Consider the following 21,143-nt stretch of genomic DNA (forward strand, 5'->3'; position numbering starts at 1 on the left):
AATTCTGCAATTTAAGTCTCCTTATCCAAGCATTTCTCTCTCCCTTCTACTTTTGGGAACAGTTCAAATAAAATGGATTAATCCACAGTTTTGAGCTGCCACTTGTAAATAAGAGTTTGTTTAAAAAATGGTTTATTTAACAGGCTATAAGTAAAATCCAGCCTTCCTCATTTCTCAAGGAGCAGCATCTACTGCACTCAAACATAATCCTGTAAAGGATAAACCCACTTACATTTCATTCATTTATCTTTACCTGCAAGATAAAGAAGCATTGCTGGTCACAAACTTAATAAAATGGTTCTTCTAATCCTAGGCAGCCCAAGCATTCCAAAAAAAAAAAAAAAAAAAAAAAAAAAAAAAAGCATAAAAGCTTGTTATGGTAGATACAGAACTAAAAGGTTCTTGTTAAAGTCTGGATCTGATAATTTATACAGACAAGTAATTGTAGTCCAAAGTAAAAAGAGGAACAGAAAAATGAAACAGTTCAATGAATACACATGACAAACTCACTCATAATGGATTTTTTTCTTTTAAGCTCACTTTTGAAGAAAGGATTTCAGGTCATGTTACTGAAAGGGTGAACACAAACAAAAATGCAATCTTGAAACAGACTTAATCATACTGTCTGGATGCTAAGAGATACCTCTTCACATCTCATTCATTACTTAGGAGCAATGGAATAATGAGCAAGCAATGAATAAAATATAATGGGCACCAAAGGTAGCATCCAGTTTTTGAACACTGGATCATGACTCAACAGATGAGTTGAGCAAGGCTTCTGCAGCCAAAACCACAAGTTATTTCCCTCTCTGTAAATCACTGAGCCTTTACATACAGCTAGTGCTAGCTATCCAAAACCTTTAAAATGTCACTAAGATCTTCCAGAGAAATGGAAAACTAATCTAGAACCATTTGAAGACTCAGTCAATTACAAAAACCCACACAAATCCCCCAAAGCTTAGAGCCTACTCATATTCCCAGAGCTGGGAATCATGGAGCAGGGAGAACCAGTTTTCTGATACCCAGGTTTCGGAGAGTTATCTCGTTGTAGACCATTTCTTGGATTTTCCTGTTCTTTTTCTCAAATATGAAAGACTGCCACATTATTCTCTGAAGGCCTCTGACAGTGGTAAAGCAATTTTCTCCATAAATCATTGTAATGCTAACACAGCAGTTTACAGACTCATCTTTAAAAGAAAGACTTTACATTTACTGCCACTGCCAGCAGAGAGAAGGAAAGTTAAGCTCTGACAGCTGCTCTGTCTGGGGGCATAATAAATGGAAAATTTATTCCTTGGCCCAATTCTAACAGAATTTAATATACTTGTGAAAACTGTAAATACTTTGTACTTAAGAGAAGTAAGTGTATTAAAAAGCCATTTAGCATACTGAGATATTTGCACATTCATATTGCAAGCATGCTGGTCCCCTTGATGTTATAGCAAAACTGGGTAACCTGCAATAGCAAAGCCTTAAATGTGCTTTCCCTAAACATTTTTCTTGATAATCTGTTATTCTTGAAGAAAATAAGGGACAAAGGGTTGAAATTTTCCTGGTTTGCCTCCTCATTCCAGAAGGGAACTGGAGTGTTCCTAAACATTTAATCAGAATTATTTTAGTAACACAACATACATATGTTTACAGTACTTTATTAGTACACGGTCAGTCCAGACATCCAAAAACATTCTTACCACAAGGCTCTCAGGAGGGTATTGCTGCTGCCCAGTTTCAGGATTTTTTTCAGCCTATTTCTACACAGTCTTTAATTACACTTTTCACCCTGATAGCATAAACATAATTTTATTTCACTTCTAAACATCAATGTCTTGCAGATAAGGAATATTTAAATATTTTTCCTTTCTGAAGCTAAAGGTAATACATCTTAAAAAAAAAAGCTGTTTAAGCCAGCAGATCTTGTGGAGCTGTCTGTGAACTTCATGTTGGGTTAAAGCAGTCAAACCAAACACTCTTGTATTCTGTCCATCTGTAACAGCAGATTATTTAAAAAAAGAAAACAAGCAAACTTAAGGAAATTTAACTTCCAGTCACTATATTTTTATTCCTAAGTACACTTAAAATATCCCTTTAAAATACTTCCTAAAAAATTTATTAAGACTCCTTATGTATTAGTCTTGTATTAACTCTGTATTTCAATCCATTTGTCTCAACAGCTAAACACCAAGACTTAACCTTCTGCCATTTCATCACCGTTTCTTACTGCATACCCAGGAAAACCTTGAAAGATCCGTGTAGTGAACTAAACAGTAAAACTTTTCACAGCACTTTAAAAGCACAATTTCACTTTTTAAGTACCTTAATTTGGCTCATCTGTGAATACCTACATGAATACCTAAAAGGCTCTTATTTAGTTTCACAGTCTCTGAACTTGAGGCTATTAGTTTAAATGAAAAAAAAAAGGTGAACACTAAACTGTGTTGCCCAACACATACTAATTGTAAATTCTTGATTAACAAATTCTGACTTTACAGGAACTGTTTGAATAGCTAGAAGCCAACAAGAACAATGGCAGCAACACAATCAGCAAAGCCACTTTACCAAAGCACTTAAGGATGTGCTCAGATGTGAACTGTCTTACCCAGCCTACATGCTAAAACCCCTCAAAATTTCTCAAATGCTTTGATAAACAAAAAGCATGAGCAGGAGAGAACATCAACGTGGAAACCAAGTTATTTTACAGTAAAACACATTTAATTACCAATTCTAGGACTGGCTAGAAGGCTTCACTCTATCTTCACTGTAACAGTAACACACATTCTTTGCAAACTTGTATTTCATCCAAGAATTAGAATGCCTTCAAACAGGAGTGTGATTTACTGTCCTTCCAGCATTTTCTAACCAAATACCACAAAAATGCTGTTCTTGCAGAATGTCAAGGAGAAGAAAGGGCAAAGGAGCAAAATCCAATCCATGCTGAATCTGGTAGTTGAGAAAGTTTGTCTACATTGCAGTGAGATTCCCATCTGCATTTCATTGCAGCTGGTGTGAACCCAATCAGTGCAGGTTAAATATACGTCAGATCCCTGATTGCTGTGCTCTGACCTCTGGCTAAGTCGGACATTATACATTCCTGCTACATATTGCAGTAGTTAAGGAATCAATGCTGCTTTAAACAAAATGTGTTCTGTGCTACACCATGCCTCCAATTTCTTCACATAGTGAAAATTTCTTGGGGTCCCTCACCAAATATTCAAGCTCTTCTGTCACTCCCTATGTGGCCCCTTTGTAAGGCACTAGATGAAAAGTCAAAAAACCCAAATTTAATCTATCTTGTCAATGTGTTTTTTCCAAGACCTCAAGTATGGTCTCTTTGGATTTCCTACTCCCTATATATAAAACAGGGATGATACTTCTCTCAAGAGACTGCTGTGAACAAACATTTAAATTAATGAAATGTGCTTGCAAGAAGCTCAGACAGGTCCTGAACATACACCATGCAGAGAAGATATCTTAGTTAACATGTTCCATCCTTTTTTCCACCCCAAGGAGCTCCAAAGACAAACTACCACAAATAAGCAAAACCCACAGGGTAGGGAGAAACCAGTTTAAGGTTAGGGCTGTGGCAATTCCCATCCTCCTCATGTGCTCTCTATAATTATAGCCTAAGGGCTAAGCCTTGATCCCGAAGGTAGCTGGTTCATGGGCCTGAACTAGAAGAAACTGATTCTGTTGAAAACCAGTCAAAATCGTTTCACCAGTTATGTGTCAAAACTGGTCCACAGGAGGCTCAGATGAACTTCAGCAGCAGCACACTGGACATGACCACCCTGCACAGCAGGAATACAGAGGAACTGTTGGCAAGAACAGAACTGTTGCATTGGCTTTACCACAGCCACTGCGTCACTTATGTTCAGCACTACAAACAACTTCCAAAGCCCAAGACTTCAAGCAATCACAGTTAAAAACAACTCAGCTTTTTAATATTTGCTATTGTGACTGGATTGACCAACAAAATGTAAAACCACCACAGATTCTTAAGACTACCAGAGAAGATGGTTCATTTTTGAGATGCTAGAACTGCATCACTTACAACACAACCAAGCTACCATGAAGACAACAGGTTTTGTAGAACAGCTGCTGACAGAGGCACCTCAAAGGTTCTGGATTTGGTCTGGGCCAACACCAACAGGAACAGTAAGGAATACTGAGGTACCTGAGTGCCTCCACAGATCACTGATAGTCACAAAATCATCACACACTGGCAAAACTTTTTGGAAAATATATATTTTTTGCATATATATCAACTTATATATATAACTTGCTTAAAATGGATTATTAACTCAGCCTCAGCAGCCCACATCCACATGATCTCCTGTCAGAACCACAGCGTCTCCTACCTGGACACTATGCTGGAGCCATTGTAGAGGTCACTAGCGTAGGACAGCGTTGCCAGCGGTCGGACAGAATTGTAGCGTGTGAACTTGGACAGACACTCCTGAAACTCATCCAGCTGGCTGGTGGTTCTGCTGTCATCTAGGAAGAAAGAGGCAGTAACATTGGAGGGGGCAGAAACAGAGTAAGAAGGTAAACTCAACAGTAAACACAAAAAAAAAATCAAGACATACATCCCTATGTGATGCTACCTATGCTTGTTATTTGGGGAGGATTCCTGGTCAAAACCAGGCTCTCTCATTTCTAGCATTCTTTGGAGGCATTGTGAGCTTTCCAGAACAGAAATTAAGTCTCTCCACCGCAATGCTGGGTGAACCTACTATGCTGAGAATCTGCCTAGAAGTCAAATACAATTTTGTAAGCTCCTTCATTTTACTCACATTCAGAGCCCGTCTGCCATACAGATTATTAACAGAAAACTTTTAAGCATGTCAGGATGCCCTGCAAAGGACATGTCAAGTTTTCAACAGAGGTGAATGTATATTCCTTTCCCTGTTCTGTTATGGTATGTCTACATTTGGTGTCAATTACATTCAAAATACTTTTAGTAAAAAATACTTCTCTTGTTATTCCAAAAGCACCAGAGCTAAGGGAGAATCATTTCAGGGCTGGAAAAGGAAGACAAGCATGAAACCAAAAGGCTCCCTGTACTAGAAGTTTTGTGAAAATTATGACCTTCAACAGACAAGGTGAAACTGAGCCAGCTTGAATAATGGTGATAAATATTCTGTGGGAAATGGAACAGTTTACTAGAAAAGTTAAAAGTAAATTGCAGTGTAGATAGTTGAAAGTCATTCACTGAATTCTCAGAAGTCCTAACTTTTCTTGGTAGAAACAATTTCATTTAAACCATTTTAAATTTATTTTGTAAATAAGGAAAAATTCCTAACTTACAGCAATGCCTCATAGGCAAATCTGGATTCCCAATATGATCATGCATACACAGCTGAGCATAAGGTAGCGTCTTCAGGCTTTGTAATGAACCCCCAAATTTGCAGCAATTCTCATAATCCTTTCTCTAATGCTTCCACCCTCACTTTGTTTTTGCACCAGTGCATTTTAGGGGAACTACAGCTAACACTGCTGGTTTACAGGTACTGCACACCTTGTCTCCCATTCCACCCCAGCATCCATTGCAGCAGCACAGAAACCACCCGCAGACACACACAACAGAGATCAAATTCCATCCACTACTTAAGCTTGCCTTATCAGCAGCATAAGGAATTAACAAGATCCATGCATTAGAATGGCTCGGAAATACCAGGGTGAAAAAAGAGAGGTTGATCTACAAAAGCAAGATCCAGCTGTGATTTCTTGTGGAAAAACACAGAGAATAATCATTTCTGCACTCTGGTAATTCCTTGCCATCAGAAATTATTGCCTCTGTACTCATAAGACATTTTGAAATGTCCCTCATATGCACTGTTTAATGTTTGATCATATAAAGGAACAGTGAAGGCTAGTAATTAGCATGCTTAGGGGTACTAGCATATACATTATCCATGTCAGAAGGATGAAAAGGGGCAAAACGAACAAAGTGCTGCTCTAAATTAACATCATCAGCACCTGACCATTACAGGAAACGGCTCAAGAAGCAACACAAACCTCGGTGTTTTTCCAAGACTGTTTTCTCCTTCGGCACTGCGATAGGGACAAATAGCTGCTACCCTTCTATTTCCCTGATTTAGAGATCAAGCACACAGTCCTCCTGTAATTTATTCTCTATGTGTGCCTATGTGTAAAATCGAATATTATTTCTCAATTAATATTATTATTATTAATTAATATTATTTCTCAAGACACCTTCCCCATCAAAGTGCAAGGCCATTTGATAATTACAGTAATATTATGTCTCCACTCCCTACTTGAACAGTCAGAGGCACTTCTTGCAAAAAAAGCTTTAAATCTACATTAAATCCTATTTAAAATGTGTCAGAAGGCAGGAATGACTTAGGAGAGGAAAACTTAATCAAGTATCATAGGTTATCCCTTATTTAGGAGAAAACCTGCACTTGCAAATCCTCTGCTCTTGGTGCAACTGACACATACGAATACAAAAAACCATTTTCACTGCATTCATATTTATAGTTCCAATTATGAAGAAAGATGCCTTCTACAAGGGAATGCTGGGAAGAGCCCCATTTGTTATCCTTGGTTAATAAGTTTTATTTTTACATAAACACAGTTATGCATCACCAAGACAGCTCTGCATGAAAACATGTCAGTGTGAGCTGTAAAGAACTGCATTCTGCAAAGCACCTGCTAGCACTTCACAGGGATCTGACTGGACACATGCAATGTGCTTCTCCAGACTTTCAGATATCGAAGTAACCTCCCAACAGGCTGTATTCCTTGTTAAAATCATTTTGCTGTGCACAATGAGAACTGAGCCAGTCCATGCTCTGAAGTAGGCAGGAGATATAAATACTTCTAAGAGTGAGCTCCCCTAAGACATGCTGTGGCCTTTATATTTGGAGCCATTTATTAATTAATTCTTAAAATTATTTTTAAATATTTTAAAGAGACTAAAAATAAATTCATGGTGAGGGAAAAAACAGAGGTTTGTACCCCAGCAATCCTGCCTTGGGAGGTTGGTCCTTGCCTTCCAAGATTGTAAGTAAAGATACTTTGCTGCAGCAACCTGTGCCTGGTTTCCTCTCATCCCCAAGTGGTGTCTCCCACCCCCTGAGGGCTGGCTGCTTGCCTTGCAGTCTGTCACACTCTATATGGGATGCAGCTTAAAGCTTGGCACTGCAAATCTCTTGCCTGCCATAGTCCATTGCCTGAAGCTTTTCTTGCCAAGCTGGTTCCTCCTCCAGAGGGGCCACAGAACCACCCTCCTCACCCTCAAGACAGTTATTTCACCCTCTCATTTCTTAAGAGAATCTTGTGTGTAATTAAGACCCATGCATCCACTAGGCAACAATTACTCTAGCTGCTGTCATGCTGTTACTCAATTATGAATGAGGCAATCTAGGTAATTTTGAAAACAGCTTCTAATTCTAGACAACAAGCCTTAAATCCAAGGTGTGCCCCATGGGACAACAGCCCTGCTGCACACTCAGCTTCTATAGTCCAAACCATTTGTTAACCAAGACACAATCGAGATAACAAAGGATAACCTCCAAGTGCCCTCTTGCATGCTAAATACAGAAGAATGTATGCATTTATGTTTATACCTCTGTAGCATTTCAATAGCAATGTTTTTAACTACTGGATTTATACCACATCTAGTGGAAAGACAACTCAGTCACTGCTTTCAGGCATTTGCATCTTCAGAGCAGGCACCAGAGAAATTGTTTATTGTGCGTGTTGCCCTTCACACTAAGGGATTACAAAGCAATACATGTGCCCCTCCAAAGTGACAGGATTAAGTTTTCCAAATTTAGCAACTTCAAAGATTGGTTGAGAACAGCAAAATGGGATGATCTGAGTAACACAAATATGGATAGCCACATTCCCATGCAAGGAAGATGTGAAAGCTGCTCTCTCAAAAGCAAAGCTTTTCTGCAAGAGGTACCTGATATCAGAAGTGGAACACCACATGAGAACTCACCTGAGACCCGAGTCATCCTGGTGGAAAAATAGCACTGCTCTAGGTCCTCAAAATGAGCTGTGAGGCGCTTGCGTCGCGAGGCCAGCGTGCTGTTATACCACGGCTGCTTTTTGGTCTGAGTGGAGAAGGGAGAACACTTCAGAAAGTTAAAAGCCAGGCCTGGGTTTCACCTCTATAAAATTTACCCAATTATAAACAATTATACAATATACATGATAGGTTATAAGAGTAAAACAGCAATAAATCAAGAATCTTGGCACTGTCAACAATTATTTCTTATTTCTTATTTCTATGCTGTACCCTTTAACAAAACAAAACCAAATCCCTGCTTTTAGATAGTTTTTGTTTCCTGAACCTTAGTAAATTTAGTGATTCTGGCCTCACACACAGGACAGGCAATCCCAACCCTTGGGGAGTCCTGTCTTGCATTTACACAGACAGACAGCACAGGCCAACTTCCAGCTTCACAAGTCAAACAGACTGTACAACAAATACTCCCCAGATCCCTGGCAGACAGCTCATTAAAAGAAAAGGAGGCGTTTATTTTAATGAGTTAGTTACTGAATTACTTCTTTTGAAGCAGCTCAGTAACTCTTTGTAAAACTAAGCAAATAAAACAGAAGCAAAAGACAGCATCAAGTTTAAAGGTTAATTGAAAAGAAGTTCCTGAAGCTCATCATTAAAGCCACCATTTCCCAAACTACCCAAACAGTAACAGTGAGATGTAGGAGCAAAGGATTTAAACCACACAAGTAATTTTTCCTTCTGAAGTAAACTCAGGAAATGCAGTGCTCACCATTTTAATCATGAGTGATAGAATGGTATGAAACTCTCTACTACATAAGAAACACAAGGAGCTCCTAGCTTTAACTTCTATTTAAGAAGTCTCACATATCACATCCTCAAAGCTAAATTTAAAAATATTTAAGACCCATCAAGCTCCCTAATAACAACATCCCTGAGCAAGTACAAGGCCCATCATGCTACTCAGTGGCACTAACAAAACCCACTTCGTGTACAACTCCCCCTCAATCCATGCAGGGGAACAGCCTGTTCTCATTACAGCCACCCACCAAGCTAACGAGAACAAATAAGTTTATAGCCCACTCAAATTTTGTTTGTACCTGTATGAAAAGCAATCTAACATTTTAGGAAAAAAAGCAAACTCCAAGCCAGCACTTCCCACACACTGACATCGTGGCTCACACTTGCCTGTGAGAGCAGCCACGGTCTTCACAGCTTGCTTCATCTCAAAAGCAGCTCCAACCTCAGCATACAACACTGGGAAGTGCTCCTACATCAATACTTTTCAAGTACCATTTTCTAAAATTTTACATCCTCAAAAAATGCTTAATAGAACACTTCTATAGCCTCTTCTGTAATTTTTGTGCACCAGCCTGCAAATCTCCAGTCTCTCTCAGCACATCATTAAGTGATTTGGGCTCAAGACATCTTCAAGCAAAGCACAATTGTTTCAGTCTCAAGTTAAGGCAAGCTGCCTGAACCACAATGAGTGACAGAACCCAAACCCAAGCCTGATCTGCCAGATCCCAGTCCACACTGAGATGGAATCAATCAGGTGTTTGCCTGCTGTGCCACCACCTGCTGTGTGTCCCTGGAAGATCCCTGTGGAGCAGGTCCCAGGTTGGCAGGTGGCAACCCAGCTGTGCTGAGAACCAAGCAAGGAGCACTCACCCACAGTCATCAGACCACCCTTAGCTAAGCATTTCAACCTGCTCACATTTTGCCAAAACCAGATATTCAGTTTCTATGAAGCCTGCTCCCTGGCTACTTTCTAAGCAATACTGGGCAACAGGAGATAAAAATTAAGAAAGATAGAAAAGATGCCCAAACAATTTTTATTCAATGGCTAACACTACCATGGTTGCTCTAGCTGAGGATATCAGTTTGGATTCCTCTGGTATCAGGAGTGATTTTACTGTCTGAACTCCATCAGATACTCTAAAAGAGTCCTCTAACAACTGTGAAAAAGCTCCTTATCTGCACACAAGCTCCTTATTTCTACCAGAAAAAAAGGTACTGCCATTAAATACTACCTGAAGAATTCCACAGGGCCTAAGTGACTTGTCTACTGTTTACTTCTGAAGCTCATCTTCTGGAAGAGAACTGTCCTAGAGCCTTGTGGGATATAAATTCTTCCCTAACAACATGTTTGTGGGCAATGCACAAAGTAATTATATTGCAAAAGGAAAGCTGTGCTGTCCATCCTAGATAACTCTTACTGCCAGCAGTATCCAATATATGATTTTTGCTGTGACTGACAATTAGGAAAAACCCCCACAATTTAATTTAAATTCTTAAAACTGTTTTTATGGTAAAGTCCTGCTGAAATTAGACTACCTTTGAACAGAAGTGTTTAACTTCGAGACTTCTCTTTGAACTCCCCATCCAAACATACATTAAAGTTTAATTTGAAAATTTGTACTTGAGAGTACAGATCTTGCACTCTTGAGGACAAGAAATCACATTTGAGGACAAAAAAGATTATTCTCACACAAATAAGGCTGTCATACAGAATGACTAGAAAGTCTAGGTTGTTTGTTTTGTGAGCTCACCAGCAGCTCACTATGCTATTAATTTTGCCTTTGAAATAGGAAGTACTGAGACACCTAATGTCAGTGTTGAACAAATACACTGTAGCACATCAGAGTCCTGAACAGAAAACCCCCACCTACATTACCCCAGCCGCCAGAAATGCGCAGAACTACAACTCTCTGTTCAAGCAAAAACCTCCAAACACCAGAGTAGCAGGAACAAGCAGCATTTTCCCCACAGACTAGTACATGGAATTTTCCAATTACCAATTACTTACACAGCTGTATGCAAACATATATGTGCACCAGCTGAAAAACCCAGGTGCTTTTTTCTTTATATCCAGTTAGATCCAACAGCACTTTGACCTGTTAATTTACCAGTTCCGTGCTGGTGTGTGCTGGGGAAGGTCCACCATCACCAGAGAGCACCCAAGGCACAGCTGGAATGTGCCCAACAGTCCATCTGCCCAAGTGAAAACTGTATAACCTTTCTGGAACTGAGAGCTGGGTATGAGTGTCACCTCCCCAGCCCAGCTGAATCCCTCCAAGGTGCAAGACTATGGCAGTGCTGTTTGGAATTCAGGAGGCCCCATGGATCAGGCAGTTTGGAGGCTGCCTGCCAAACAGCTCCCTTCTATATGCAGCTTTTTACCCTCTATATGAATTTGTAAGGGTTTGTAAAAGGCCCTGATGAGGACAAACAATGCAACTGTGACTGGAAATTCTTTTTTTTTGTTTTTAAAGTTAACCTTGACCTACATCCATTTAAGCCAATGCAAAGGGTCAGGGATTTACCTCCCTTCCCCAGTGCCATCCACATGGGAGATGAAGAGGAAACTCTATCCCCTCTTCTGGAAGAGTCAGCTTTAAGGAAAAAATCAGATGTCTAAATACATTACACCAGGAATCTCTCACACAACTGGGCACAATCATTCCTACAGCTGCAGTTGCCCATACAACCAGTTAAAAGCATTTTCAAGGCTCCAGCTGACCAGTACTCTGGAGATGGGTGAAGGTGCACCTCAACCCTGCCCAACCTCCCCATCCACTCTCCCCCCATGCAGACATTTATGTATTATCTTACCTGAGAACTGCCACTGAAGCCTGGAGGCTGGCTATACTCGGTGGAGTCAATAATACTACTGCAAAAATAAAAGAAATTGTCTGCTTAAATCACTGCACAGCCATCCTTTATCATTTTTAACCTCTTTGCTATTCCCTCCTTGACACTCTGCAGCATACTTGCCTTTGAAATCCATTTTACAGACAGGGAACACAAGGTTTTATTTTGTTTGGGAGTTTAGGACAGATTTTTTTTTTAAATACAGACTCTTCCTAGAGCAGAATGCTGTCACACACAATTATGTGTAGTGCAGTCAAATAATTTCTAATTAAAATGCAAAATCATATCTTTTATATGAAACAGGCAGCACAAGACATTCTGAAAATAACATGCTACCACTGGTTTTCAAATCCTTAAAAAAAGAAAGAGAAAATAGAGGACTTTAATGCTCTGGCATTTGAATCAACACTGGGAAGGGAAAAGCTACATAAATCAGTGCAAGACACACATTAGTTTAAACAGACCATTAAGAAAATACAGAAATGACCTAAAAAAAAATAAGATACTGACAGCAAAGATTACTATTATTAGAAAATACTACACCATATTATAGTATCTATAATGACACAACACACCTTTTAAATCACTGTTTTCAAAACACAGCACAGACATGCAAACTCAAGGGAATTTAACTTTCGAAACTGCAAAAAGATCTCCTGATCCAAGCAGAAAACTGCTGGTTCAGTGCTCTTGGACGTACAGGCAAAAAATTCAACTCCCACAGTAAAACACCAGAGCCAGATTAATGCACATTTATCACTCAAATTTCATATACTTCCATGACAGGTAAACATTAGCATAAAAGAGCACAATTTTATTGATTATGCAGAACACATTATGAAAATCACCACGATTTGTTTCTAAAAAAATATTTTTAACCACTTTGCTTCTGCTATGTCATTTGACTTGGACAGGGAAGAAACCAGCTGGCATCATTATTCTCAGTCTTTCTTATGAGATAACCTTAGGTTTTAAGCATTGCCTGAGAAAGCTGAACATTTCTTTAAAAAGCTTATAGAACACTGCTGCAGGTCTTAGTTTTGTCAAAGATAATTGTACCAATTCCTGCTTATGTAACAGCCAACAGAATTTATGTGTAAACTTGAGACTCCTGGCCATAAACAAATTGGTTTGGTTGAAATGCCAGGCAGGGCACCTGTAAGTTTGGAAGAATGAATCAATGGTACCGGTGCTTAAATATTTCTCTGAAAGTTTTCAAGCTCCCCTAGAAGTGGAGGGAAGTGGAAACAGAAGATGAGACATAACTACTGATGACTCTTAAAAAATTAACTTGGAAAATGAGATTGATTGGACTTCTGTTCAAGGCAAGACAAAAGCTGCAAACAAAGAAAATCTGAGGGATAAAAATAATTTGCAGAAGCTATTGTAAGGGAGAAAACAGCAGAGCCATTTCAGGCATGGCTGGGGACAATGAACTTTAAATTAGAATGCGGCTGCATAAAATAATGAAACATGGACAGCAGATCCTGCCAGAACTGCAGGAATAACACATTCAGCTAGAAAGCAATGAAAAAGTACTCCACTCTGAGACAGGTACAGTGGCAATTAACAGCAAAACACACAGACTGTCACAGAGTGTCTGGTCTCGTTTTGCTGCAGGTTGTCTGGTGATGTAAACTGTTCAAGAGTGTAGACGTCATCTCCCTAACCAGACTACAAATTCAAAGATTTTCTGTGTGGTGCCTATAGCTGAGTTAACTTATATATGCTTGATTATTTTTTCTTTTAATAAACAAGAAGCAAGTACTCAGAAAATTGGTGCCCTCCAAGTTCTTTTTTAAAAGATGTAACATTAGGTTCAGTTTGAAAATTCAGCTACACTGATATGACATTTAAAAACCCAGAACAACAACAACAAACAATGCAACCCACAGACTATAAATCCCATTACAGGGATGGGGGGAGATGGGAGGAGGTAATTAGAACAAATGGAGGGGAAGGATGATGAGGATTTCAATAACTGAACCAGAGTTACCAAGCAACTCATTTCTAGATCAGAATTTTCCCTCAGACTCCTATTAGGGATAGTTTGTTATTGCCATTAGTCCTGGATAGCATCACAGAGAAGTTGCTTATTCCTATCTCCTATTTGCACCATTTACTGGGAGCAAGAATAACACACACACCCGTTCAGAAAAGCCATACACAGAACTATTTGTTCTCTTCCCTTATTCTTCCCCTCTTGTTCTCTATTAGTATAGGAACCAAGCAATAGGCAACACTGTAAACAAGCACTGTGTTATTACCCAATTTAATGTTTCATCACAGCCTGCGTAGGCACTAGAGAAAACACGTGTTTCTTGCAGCCAAGGATGTACTGAACATCATAGCTGTGCTTGGTTTTTTTGCTAAAGAGCTTCTGAAGGAAGCTGGGGGAAGGCAAAGTAATTTCACATTTTGAAGATACTAAGAATGGGGAGGAAAAAGCTACAAACAATGAAAAGAAACAGAAAATTAATGAAGCAAACCTGTGATTTAGATTTAGAGCAGATGAATAAGGGCAAGTCACCAGAGACCAGATAAAACTGAATTCCAAAGAACTCTATTTTCTTGAACTTTAAATTCAAAGGCTAAAGAAGTTTTCTTCCTCTCAGCACTAGTCTGTGATAACCTTGTACTCTTTATAAGGCACATTACCAAAGTGCTATACAATTACATTTCATTAGCACTGTGTTAAGTATGTTAAGTTATATTTCAATTTAAATACACCATTTTAATTCACTGATAAGCTAAAGAGTCTCTGCAAGTTCAGTATAATTTTAACATGGAAGTGAATCCATCCCAACCTATATTTGTATTTCACTCTTAGTGGTTCATGGCATTTCTAAAATGCACTCTGGAGATTAAATATTTCAGTTAAGAGAAATGAAAAAAATCAGCACATTTCATATCAGCTGTTCTGAAGCAATCTTGCCAAGGAGGAATATTGTTGAGATATTCTTCAAAACTTACACTTAATGTTGAAAATAAAATTAGTTTCAAGTGGTAGACCTTCCTGGAATCTAATTTATGGTAATTCACAGCAATGCAATTGAATTATATAAAACTATATAAAAATAGGGAGTGGGTAGAAGTTACTCCTGCAACTTCTGGCAACAACTCATGCCTGTTCAGACACTTCCTTCACATACTGATTTCTCTTCTACCACTCAAGGCTACTTCTTAACGCAGGAACATCAAGAAAAAGATAAGGGATCTTCTAAAGCAGAGAGAAAAAGGCAAACCCACACTCCCTAGAAAACACCTAAATATCCTATTATATCACACCCTTGGCATGTTGTACCAGGAGGAAAACCCCAAAGCTAAAGACCCAGGCTAGATGGACCCAGACAGGCAGGTAAAGAAAGAGTCCACAGTCTCTGCACCCATCATGGCTCCAACCCACTGCCACCTCCCAGCAGACCCCAGGTGAAACACATCAATCCAAAGATCATTACAAACTTTTTTTTATACCATCTTACATCTTCAAATGCAAGAACTGAGATTGAGTGACCCCTAGGACATGAAATAAATAGGCGTAAAGGATTATTAAAAATTCTTAGTAGACTGAAACCAGTGTAGCTCTGTAGTTTCCTCCCTCAACTCTTACTCAAACTTCTGGGCTTTAAATTTTATTCCAGCCTTCAACAGATAAAAAAGTTCTTTGGGGGCTAGTTTGTTAGCTTAGCTCAAGTAATAGAGATACATTTCTACCAATAAGTACAATCTCCTCTTAAAAGAGAAAGGCTTCTAGGCCTGAAGGCATCCAACATCTAACAAACTGAGCCTGATCATTGCTCAAGTTTACCCCAAGCATCAGTACCACAGAGCAAAACCAATCTATTTAATAGCCAATAACCAGAAAAGTAGTAGAACCTGACAAGAATCTCATCAGTTTCACAAAACTGCTTCTTGGCAAAACAGCAATACCCCATATCAAGAAACAAATCTGCACCCAAAAAGAAGTGAAGAAGCAGTGAAGAGCTGAATTAGAAATGTGTTCCCATTCACTGTGACCATATTCCTGTCCTTTCCCCCAGGGCAGCCAGAGCTTCATAGAAATATGAGCGATATTGGTCTCTGTGTCCAGAAGCAGCATCTCAGTAGGAAATTCCAGCAAATGTTGCTGGGTTCCTCACCACGGCACTGTGTTTAAGTCTCTCTCAGGGATGAAATCTGATCATTTTTTACTTCTGGGCTATTAGGTTTAGAGCAGCTAACTGCAAAAATATCTACCAGTACAATTTTATAACAGAAAATGACAGTTTAGAGAGCTCTACTTCTAAGAGACAGAGATGATCACTTAATAACATAACTCGGCCCTGTTGAAATTAAAGAAAAAGACACATCTGTAAAGTAGAGCACTTCAAACCCTGGCACTTACAACTTGGATACAAGAAGCATCTGCAATATTGTCATCAAGAAACCAGACTATGCAATATTCCAGACAAAAATACACATGAAATTATGTTATTAGAAAGGTATTTCATTAAATCAAAACAGACAGCAGATAAACAGAATCAATAGGCTGTACATTTTACATTTTGATCTGAGCCCATACCTTTAGCTATCCATGCTGACTGGGGAAGCCAGAACACTCCAATATCATACAAAATTAAGACCTTTCATATGCCAAGCAGAACTGCATAATGTTCAGAAAAGGTAGCACATAAATAACAGAAATACTTTATTTCATAGCAAAGGCTTATGACTCAAGTTTACTAATTCACATGACATTTAAAGCCACTGGTTTTCCATGGCATCTGATTCAGAGCAGATTTTTCATCCAAATGCAGGCTCAGATGGCTTTTTCTTCACTTCTTTGTTCACATAAAGTTTATACCAATTACAAACACAATAGGAAAATACTGTACAGCACTCAAAACCCATTTTTTCTTGTGTTTTGGGTACTGCCTGGAAAGCACTAGCAAGTAGAGTGCAACATGTACAGCTTGAAATGCAAGTTGAGTTGCAAGCTCCATACCTGTGTGAAGGTGAGGGAGCCTCGAACTGTGGCACTGTGCTGTCCTCACTGACCGGGGAGTACAGGCCACTCATCTCCTGAAACAGAAAGCCATGTTACATCAGAGCTGACAGAAGATGTATGCCTGATACATGTGTTCACAGAATACTGCTGTTTTTCCATGCAGATAACCAACTCTTATCTAAAACTCTTTACTATACCTGACAAAACACTAATTTTCTTCAATTTTTTTTCAGTTATCATTCAAACTGGGTTTCAAAAATCTTACAGCTGTGGTGCTCTGTGCTTCAAGAGTGGCAGTTTTGGAGCTCAGACTCTTTAAAAGTCAACAGATTTGATTATCATCCAATTACCTCTAACCCAGCATCTCCTTTAAACATGGCAGAACAAGCAAGCTGTAACTGCATTTTTGAGATACATACAAACTTATCTGACAGCCCTCACAACTGGAAAGTAAAGCTGGATATGGGTCATGGCAACAGTCACAAGACAACAGGGCAAAGGTGGTGCCACAGACATAAAAGAGGATCTGTCAGTCCTCTGTGGGACAACTGCACAAGAGAAACTTTGCACATGGACTTGGCTTTGTCCCTCCCAGACTAAGTCACTGCTGTGCACCCAGTATGAGACTGTCTTTCATCTGTTTGGGAAATGGAAGCTATGCAGGATGCAGCAGCTCATTAGTTGAGGGGCAAAGTGTTCTTAGGACAATTATTACTTGAGCTTTCAAATTCCCACTAGGTGCCTATTAGTTGGTAGGTAGAAAGAAAGATATTTGTGACAAGAGAGATCCCAGGCTTTAGAGGTCAGAGGCAAGGTCACCATCATACCCCAGGAGTACACCCCAGCTGCAGCCCACTGAAATGCCTGATGAAAGAGCAGAGAAACAGGTAGCTGGATGCTCTTTGAGCGATCCCACAGATTATGGGAATAGTTACTCCTAGATCTCAATACTTATTTTACCAGTTTGAAGAAAACATGCTAAGGTGTATTTATTTCACAAAAGCTGAGAAACATTTAGGAAAAGAGGTCTGAAAAAATTCCTAATGGCTATCAGATAAATGGAAATTCTTGCAGTTGTCAGTCATACTTATATTTTGCTAATTCATCAGCACACATATTAACTGCATGAAGAAATCTAAAAGGTTTTTTGGGAAGTAGTTGGGAACACAGGCTCACTGCTCAAGATAAGCAAGAAGTGAGAAGCAGACCAGCAAACTGATTCCCAAGAAGCTTTAAGGGATTTATATTTTGAGAGGTGTCAGTCTGATGTATTCCTGAAACAACAGCTTCCTACTGCAAGATTATACACTAGAATGGTTAGAGGAAAAGATCAAGAGCAACCTAAAGACTCAGTGAAGACAGAAAGATTGCACTGGCCAGGTCCCAAATTCTTGGAGAATAATTCTTAGCAAAAATGTCAAGAGATTCCCATCATTAAGGAATTAAGAGAACTATGCCAGGAGGTAGCAGAAATCAGATTTGACATGCAGCAGAAGCTGGTTTTGGTCCTGCCCAGTCTCTGCGTAACAACCCTCTTCTGAGTCCCCAACACCTCTCCATTTTAAGACTTGCACACTGCTAAGGTTTAAACAGCCAGCAACACAGAAAAATCTCAAGTTCTGATCAATATACCAGCTGCTGATTTCTAGCAGGTACTCTGAAACACTTACTACCAACATAAAGAAATTATTATATAAGAGGTACCAAACTGCAGCCTGCACACATCAGCTAAATGAACAAATTAAAGAAAGAGCATCATCTGTTCATTTTCCCATTACTGACTTAAATGTCATAAATTTAACCCAGCAGCCTCACAGCAAGGCAGACAGCTTGATGAAAATGAAAAATTGCCAGAGTCAGAATAATGTCTGGGTACCTCACCTCTACTCGTTTAATATCTTCTTCCAGAACACTTAGCTCCTTCTGGATCTGCTCCAATTGCTGTGGATAAGAGAATGGGAGAAGTCTAAATCAATCTGTACTGCACCACCACCAAGATAAATTACAATCTTTCCAGACAGGAACCTGAACTATCTTTGCTGGTGTGCTACACAATTCAGAAGTCACCAGGCAAGAAGTTCAAATGCACAGATTAATGTAAGTGTGCACACACTCCACATTCAAGACAAAGCTGTTATTTTGAAACAATGCCAAACAAGAGCAGGAGGTATTTTGATGTCAGTCACAGAGACTTATATTATTCAAAGTAATACTATTATGTTCCTCTAATATGTCTCAGGCAAGGTGTAACTGGTTTGCAAGCACTGAGTACAGAACCACAAAGTGGTTTGGGTTAGATAGGACCTTAAAGATTATTTCATTCCACCCCCTGCCATAGGCAGGTGTTGTAATGCATTTAGAAAAATGGTATAACCCAAGATGCACCCCTGAAATACAGAATGTCAGCTTCCCCCCTTATCTCTTCCTCCCCAGTTTTCCTTATTTGCTGTGTGAATGCAACCCCTCCCCTTCCCCGGCCTTCAAAAAGGAGCGCGCTGAGAACATATATAAAATATAGCAGGCAGGGACACCTTCCATTAGACCAGGCTGCTCCAAGCCCTGCCAACCCTGGCCCTGAACACTCCCAGGGATGGGCAGCCACAGGTTCTCTGGGTAACCTGTGGCCAGAGCCTCACCACCTTCACAGGGAACAATTTCTTCCTAATATCTAAACCCACACTCTTTCACTTTCATGCCATTCCCACTTGTTCTGTCACAATTAGAAGAACAATGAAGGACAATGATCATTTCACCCTTCAACTAAATACAAAATGTTTTACTAAAAGGTATCAAGGTAATTCTCATCCTCACTGCTAATTTGTCACTTGCCAATTTAAATGCTGTCATTAAGTTTTTGGCTTGGAAAAAAACTGTTATGACCAGAACAAGATTTACTCCTGGTACTGAGCAAGCACCTGGTATAAAGGTATCACTTCTCCCAAAGGTGTGATACTTACCTTGGATTACACCATAAACTTCAGTCAATTTGAGGGCTACACCTGAAAGGGCCAAGAGGAGACGTCCCCTCTCACCAGCCAACATTTCCTTTCCCTTCTTTGTGCCACATGCAATACCTTCCAGATTTTTAGTCAGTCAGCAAGCTGGCTTCACTCACCTCAAGCAACTGAAGCCACAGACTTGACAACTGTTTACACCTAAGCAAGGACATCATCTCCTTACCTGCTTATTCAGCACTCAAACACCCACAGAGCCTAAACCCAGCCCTGCAAGGCCCAAACACAGACACACTCCTCTAGGTGAGGGCTCCTGATGAAACTCAGCTCCAGTCCAAGTCTGGTTCACTGAGATACATAAATGTAATTAATACATGGGGACCTGGAAGTCCACATGACTCTCCTCAGCTCCCAGTAAAAATTTATAGACAAACAGCAATGTGGCCTGTGACCAGAAGCATTTGCTGAGTTAAGTCCACTGAAAGCTTAAGCATAACACATTCTGCAAAGACAAAACAAAGTTTTATACTTTCAACTTTACAACAGAATATGAAATTGTCCAAATCCAAAGTTACTAGTTTGGCAAGACATTATTCTTAGTATGACATATTCCAAAGAGTATCAAGCAAGTTACTCCCAAAGACTTATTTACTCAAGTGCTTAAGTTTGATCCTTTAAGTGTTGGAAGGTTTTGCTTAAACAAAAAGCACAATTTAAACCTCTCCTGTAGTAAAGCATTCCAAATATCTGTGTCCTCTGCATTAAATAAGCCAGCATTTTAATTTTCCTTTTAAACACTAACAACAGCTTATGTCTCTGAAAACAGGAGAAGAAAGGACTACTAGGTCCATACCTGTTTCTAACATGGCTGCTTCTTTGAATGAGATGACATTATAAATGTATCCTAATCTCTGCACTCTGAAGGTTTCAGTTTACATTTGAGGCCCAGATAGCAGAAGTTTAATGGTTTAGAACTAGACGGCCAGAGATAATTTACAAATCACTACACCATAACAGAAAATTCCATTTTCACTTCTGAAATCTACAGCAAGAATAGCAGGTGGTGCTACAGCTCCAAGATTAGTGGTAAAGTTAAGTGACACTTGCACAGCACGGGTCCTGCCTGAACTGGGCTCTAGCAAGTACCATTAGTCCCCCACATTCATAAATCCCATTTAAAAAGAAGTTACAAAACCACTTACAAGTTCCAAAATTACAGTGAGGAAATCAGCTATTCTACAATGTACTGGCTCACAGCCAAACTGGACGTCTGAAAAATAATTGATAGTTGTTGCCATCACATAAACAGGATACTTTTTAAAAGCAGAGATCTTTTATTGGCCAGCTTTCATTAACTATTGCACACAGCCAGGAACGTGAGATGTGGAATTTTATTTACCAATTCTTCCTTCTAGTTACAACCTACCATAAACTTACCCAACAGTGGCAACTCTAAAAAGCAGGGAAGATTGTTTCATGCTTGCTTTAGGAGGGAGTCTTCGTGGGCCATCAGCATAAAATGAATTAATGTCCACACTGAAACCTTTAGGTTTTTGGT

At 39.5% G+C, this 21,143-nt stretch overlaps 1 protein-coding gene across 3 annotated transcripts in view; it reads right to left on the reverse strand.

Annotated features, from left to right (window-relative positions):
- Positions 1-21,143, reverse strand: part of COP1 (COP1 E3 ubiquitin ligase) — a 124,303-nt gene that overhangs the window by 81,820 nt on the left and 21,340 nt on the right. For all 3 annotated transcript variants that reach the window (XM_058842794.1, XM_058842793.1, XM_058842795.1), the window contains 5 exons: positions 18,513-18,572; positions 16,629-16,705; positions 11,606-11,663; positions 7,967-8,081; positions 4,356-4,491 (listed from right to left, as the gene is read on the reverse strand). In XM_058842794.1, the coding sequence (XP_058698777.1) occupies positions 4,356-4,491; positions 7,967-8,081; positions 11,606-11,663; positions 16,629-16,705; positions 18,513-18,572 (446 nt within the window). The remainder of the gene's footprint in view (positions 1-4,355; positions 4,492-7,966; positions 8,082-11,605; positions 11,664-16,628; positions 16,706-18,512; positions 18,573-21,143) is intronic.

Source organism: Poecile atricapillus, chromosome 7, assembly GCF_030490865.1.
Source record: "Poecile atricapillus isolate bPoeAtr1 chromosome 7, bPoeAtr1.hap1, whole genome shotgun sequence".
NCBI lineage: Eukaryota > Metazoa > Chordata > Aves > Passeriformes > Paridae > Poecile > Poecile atricapillus.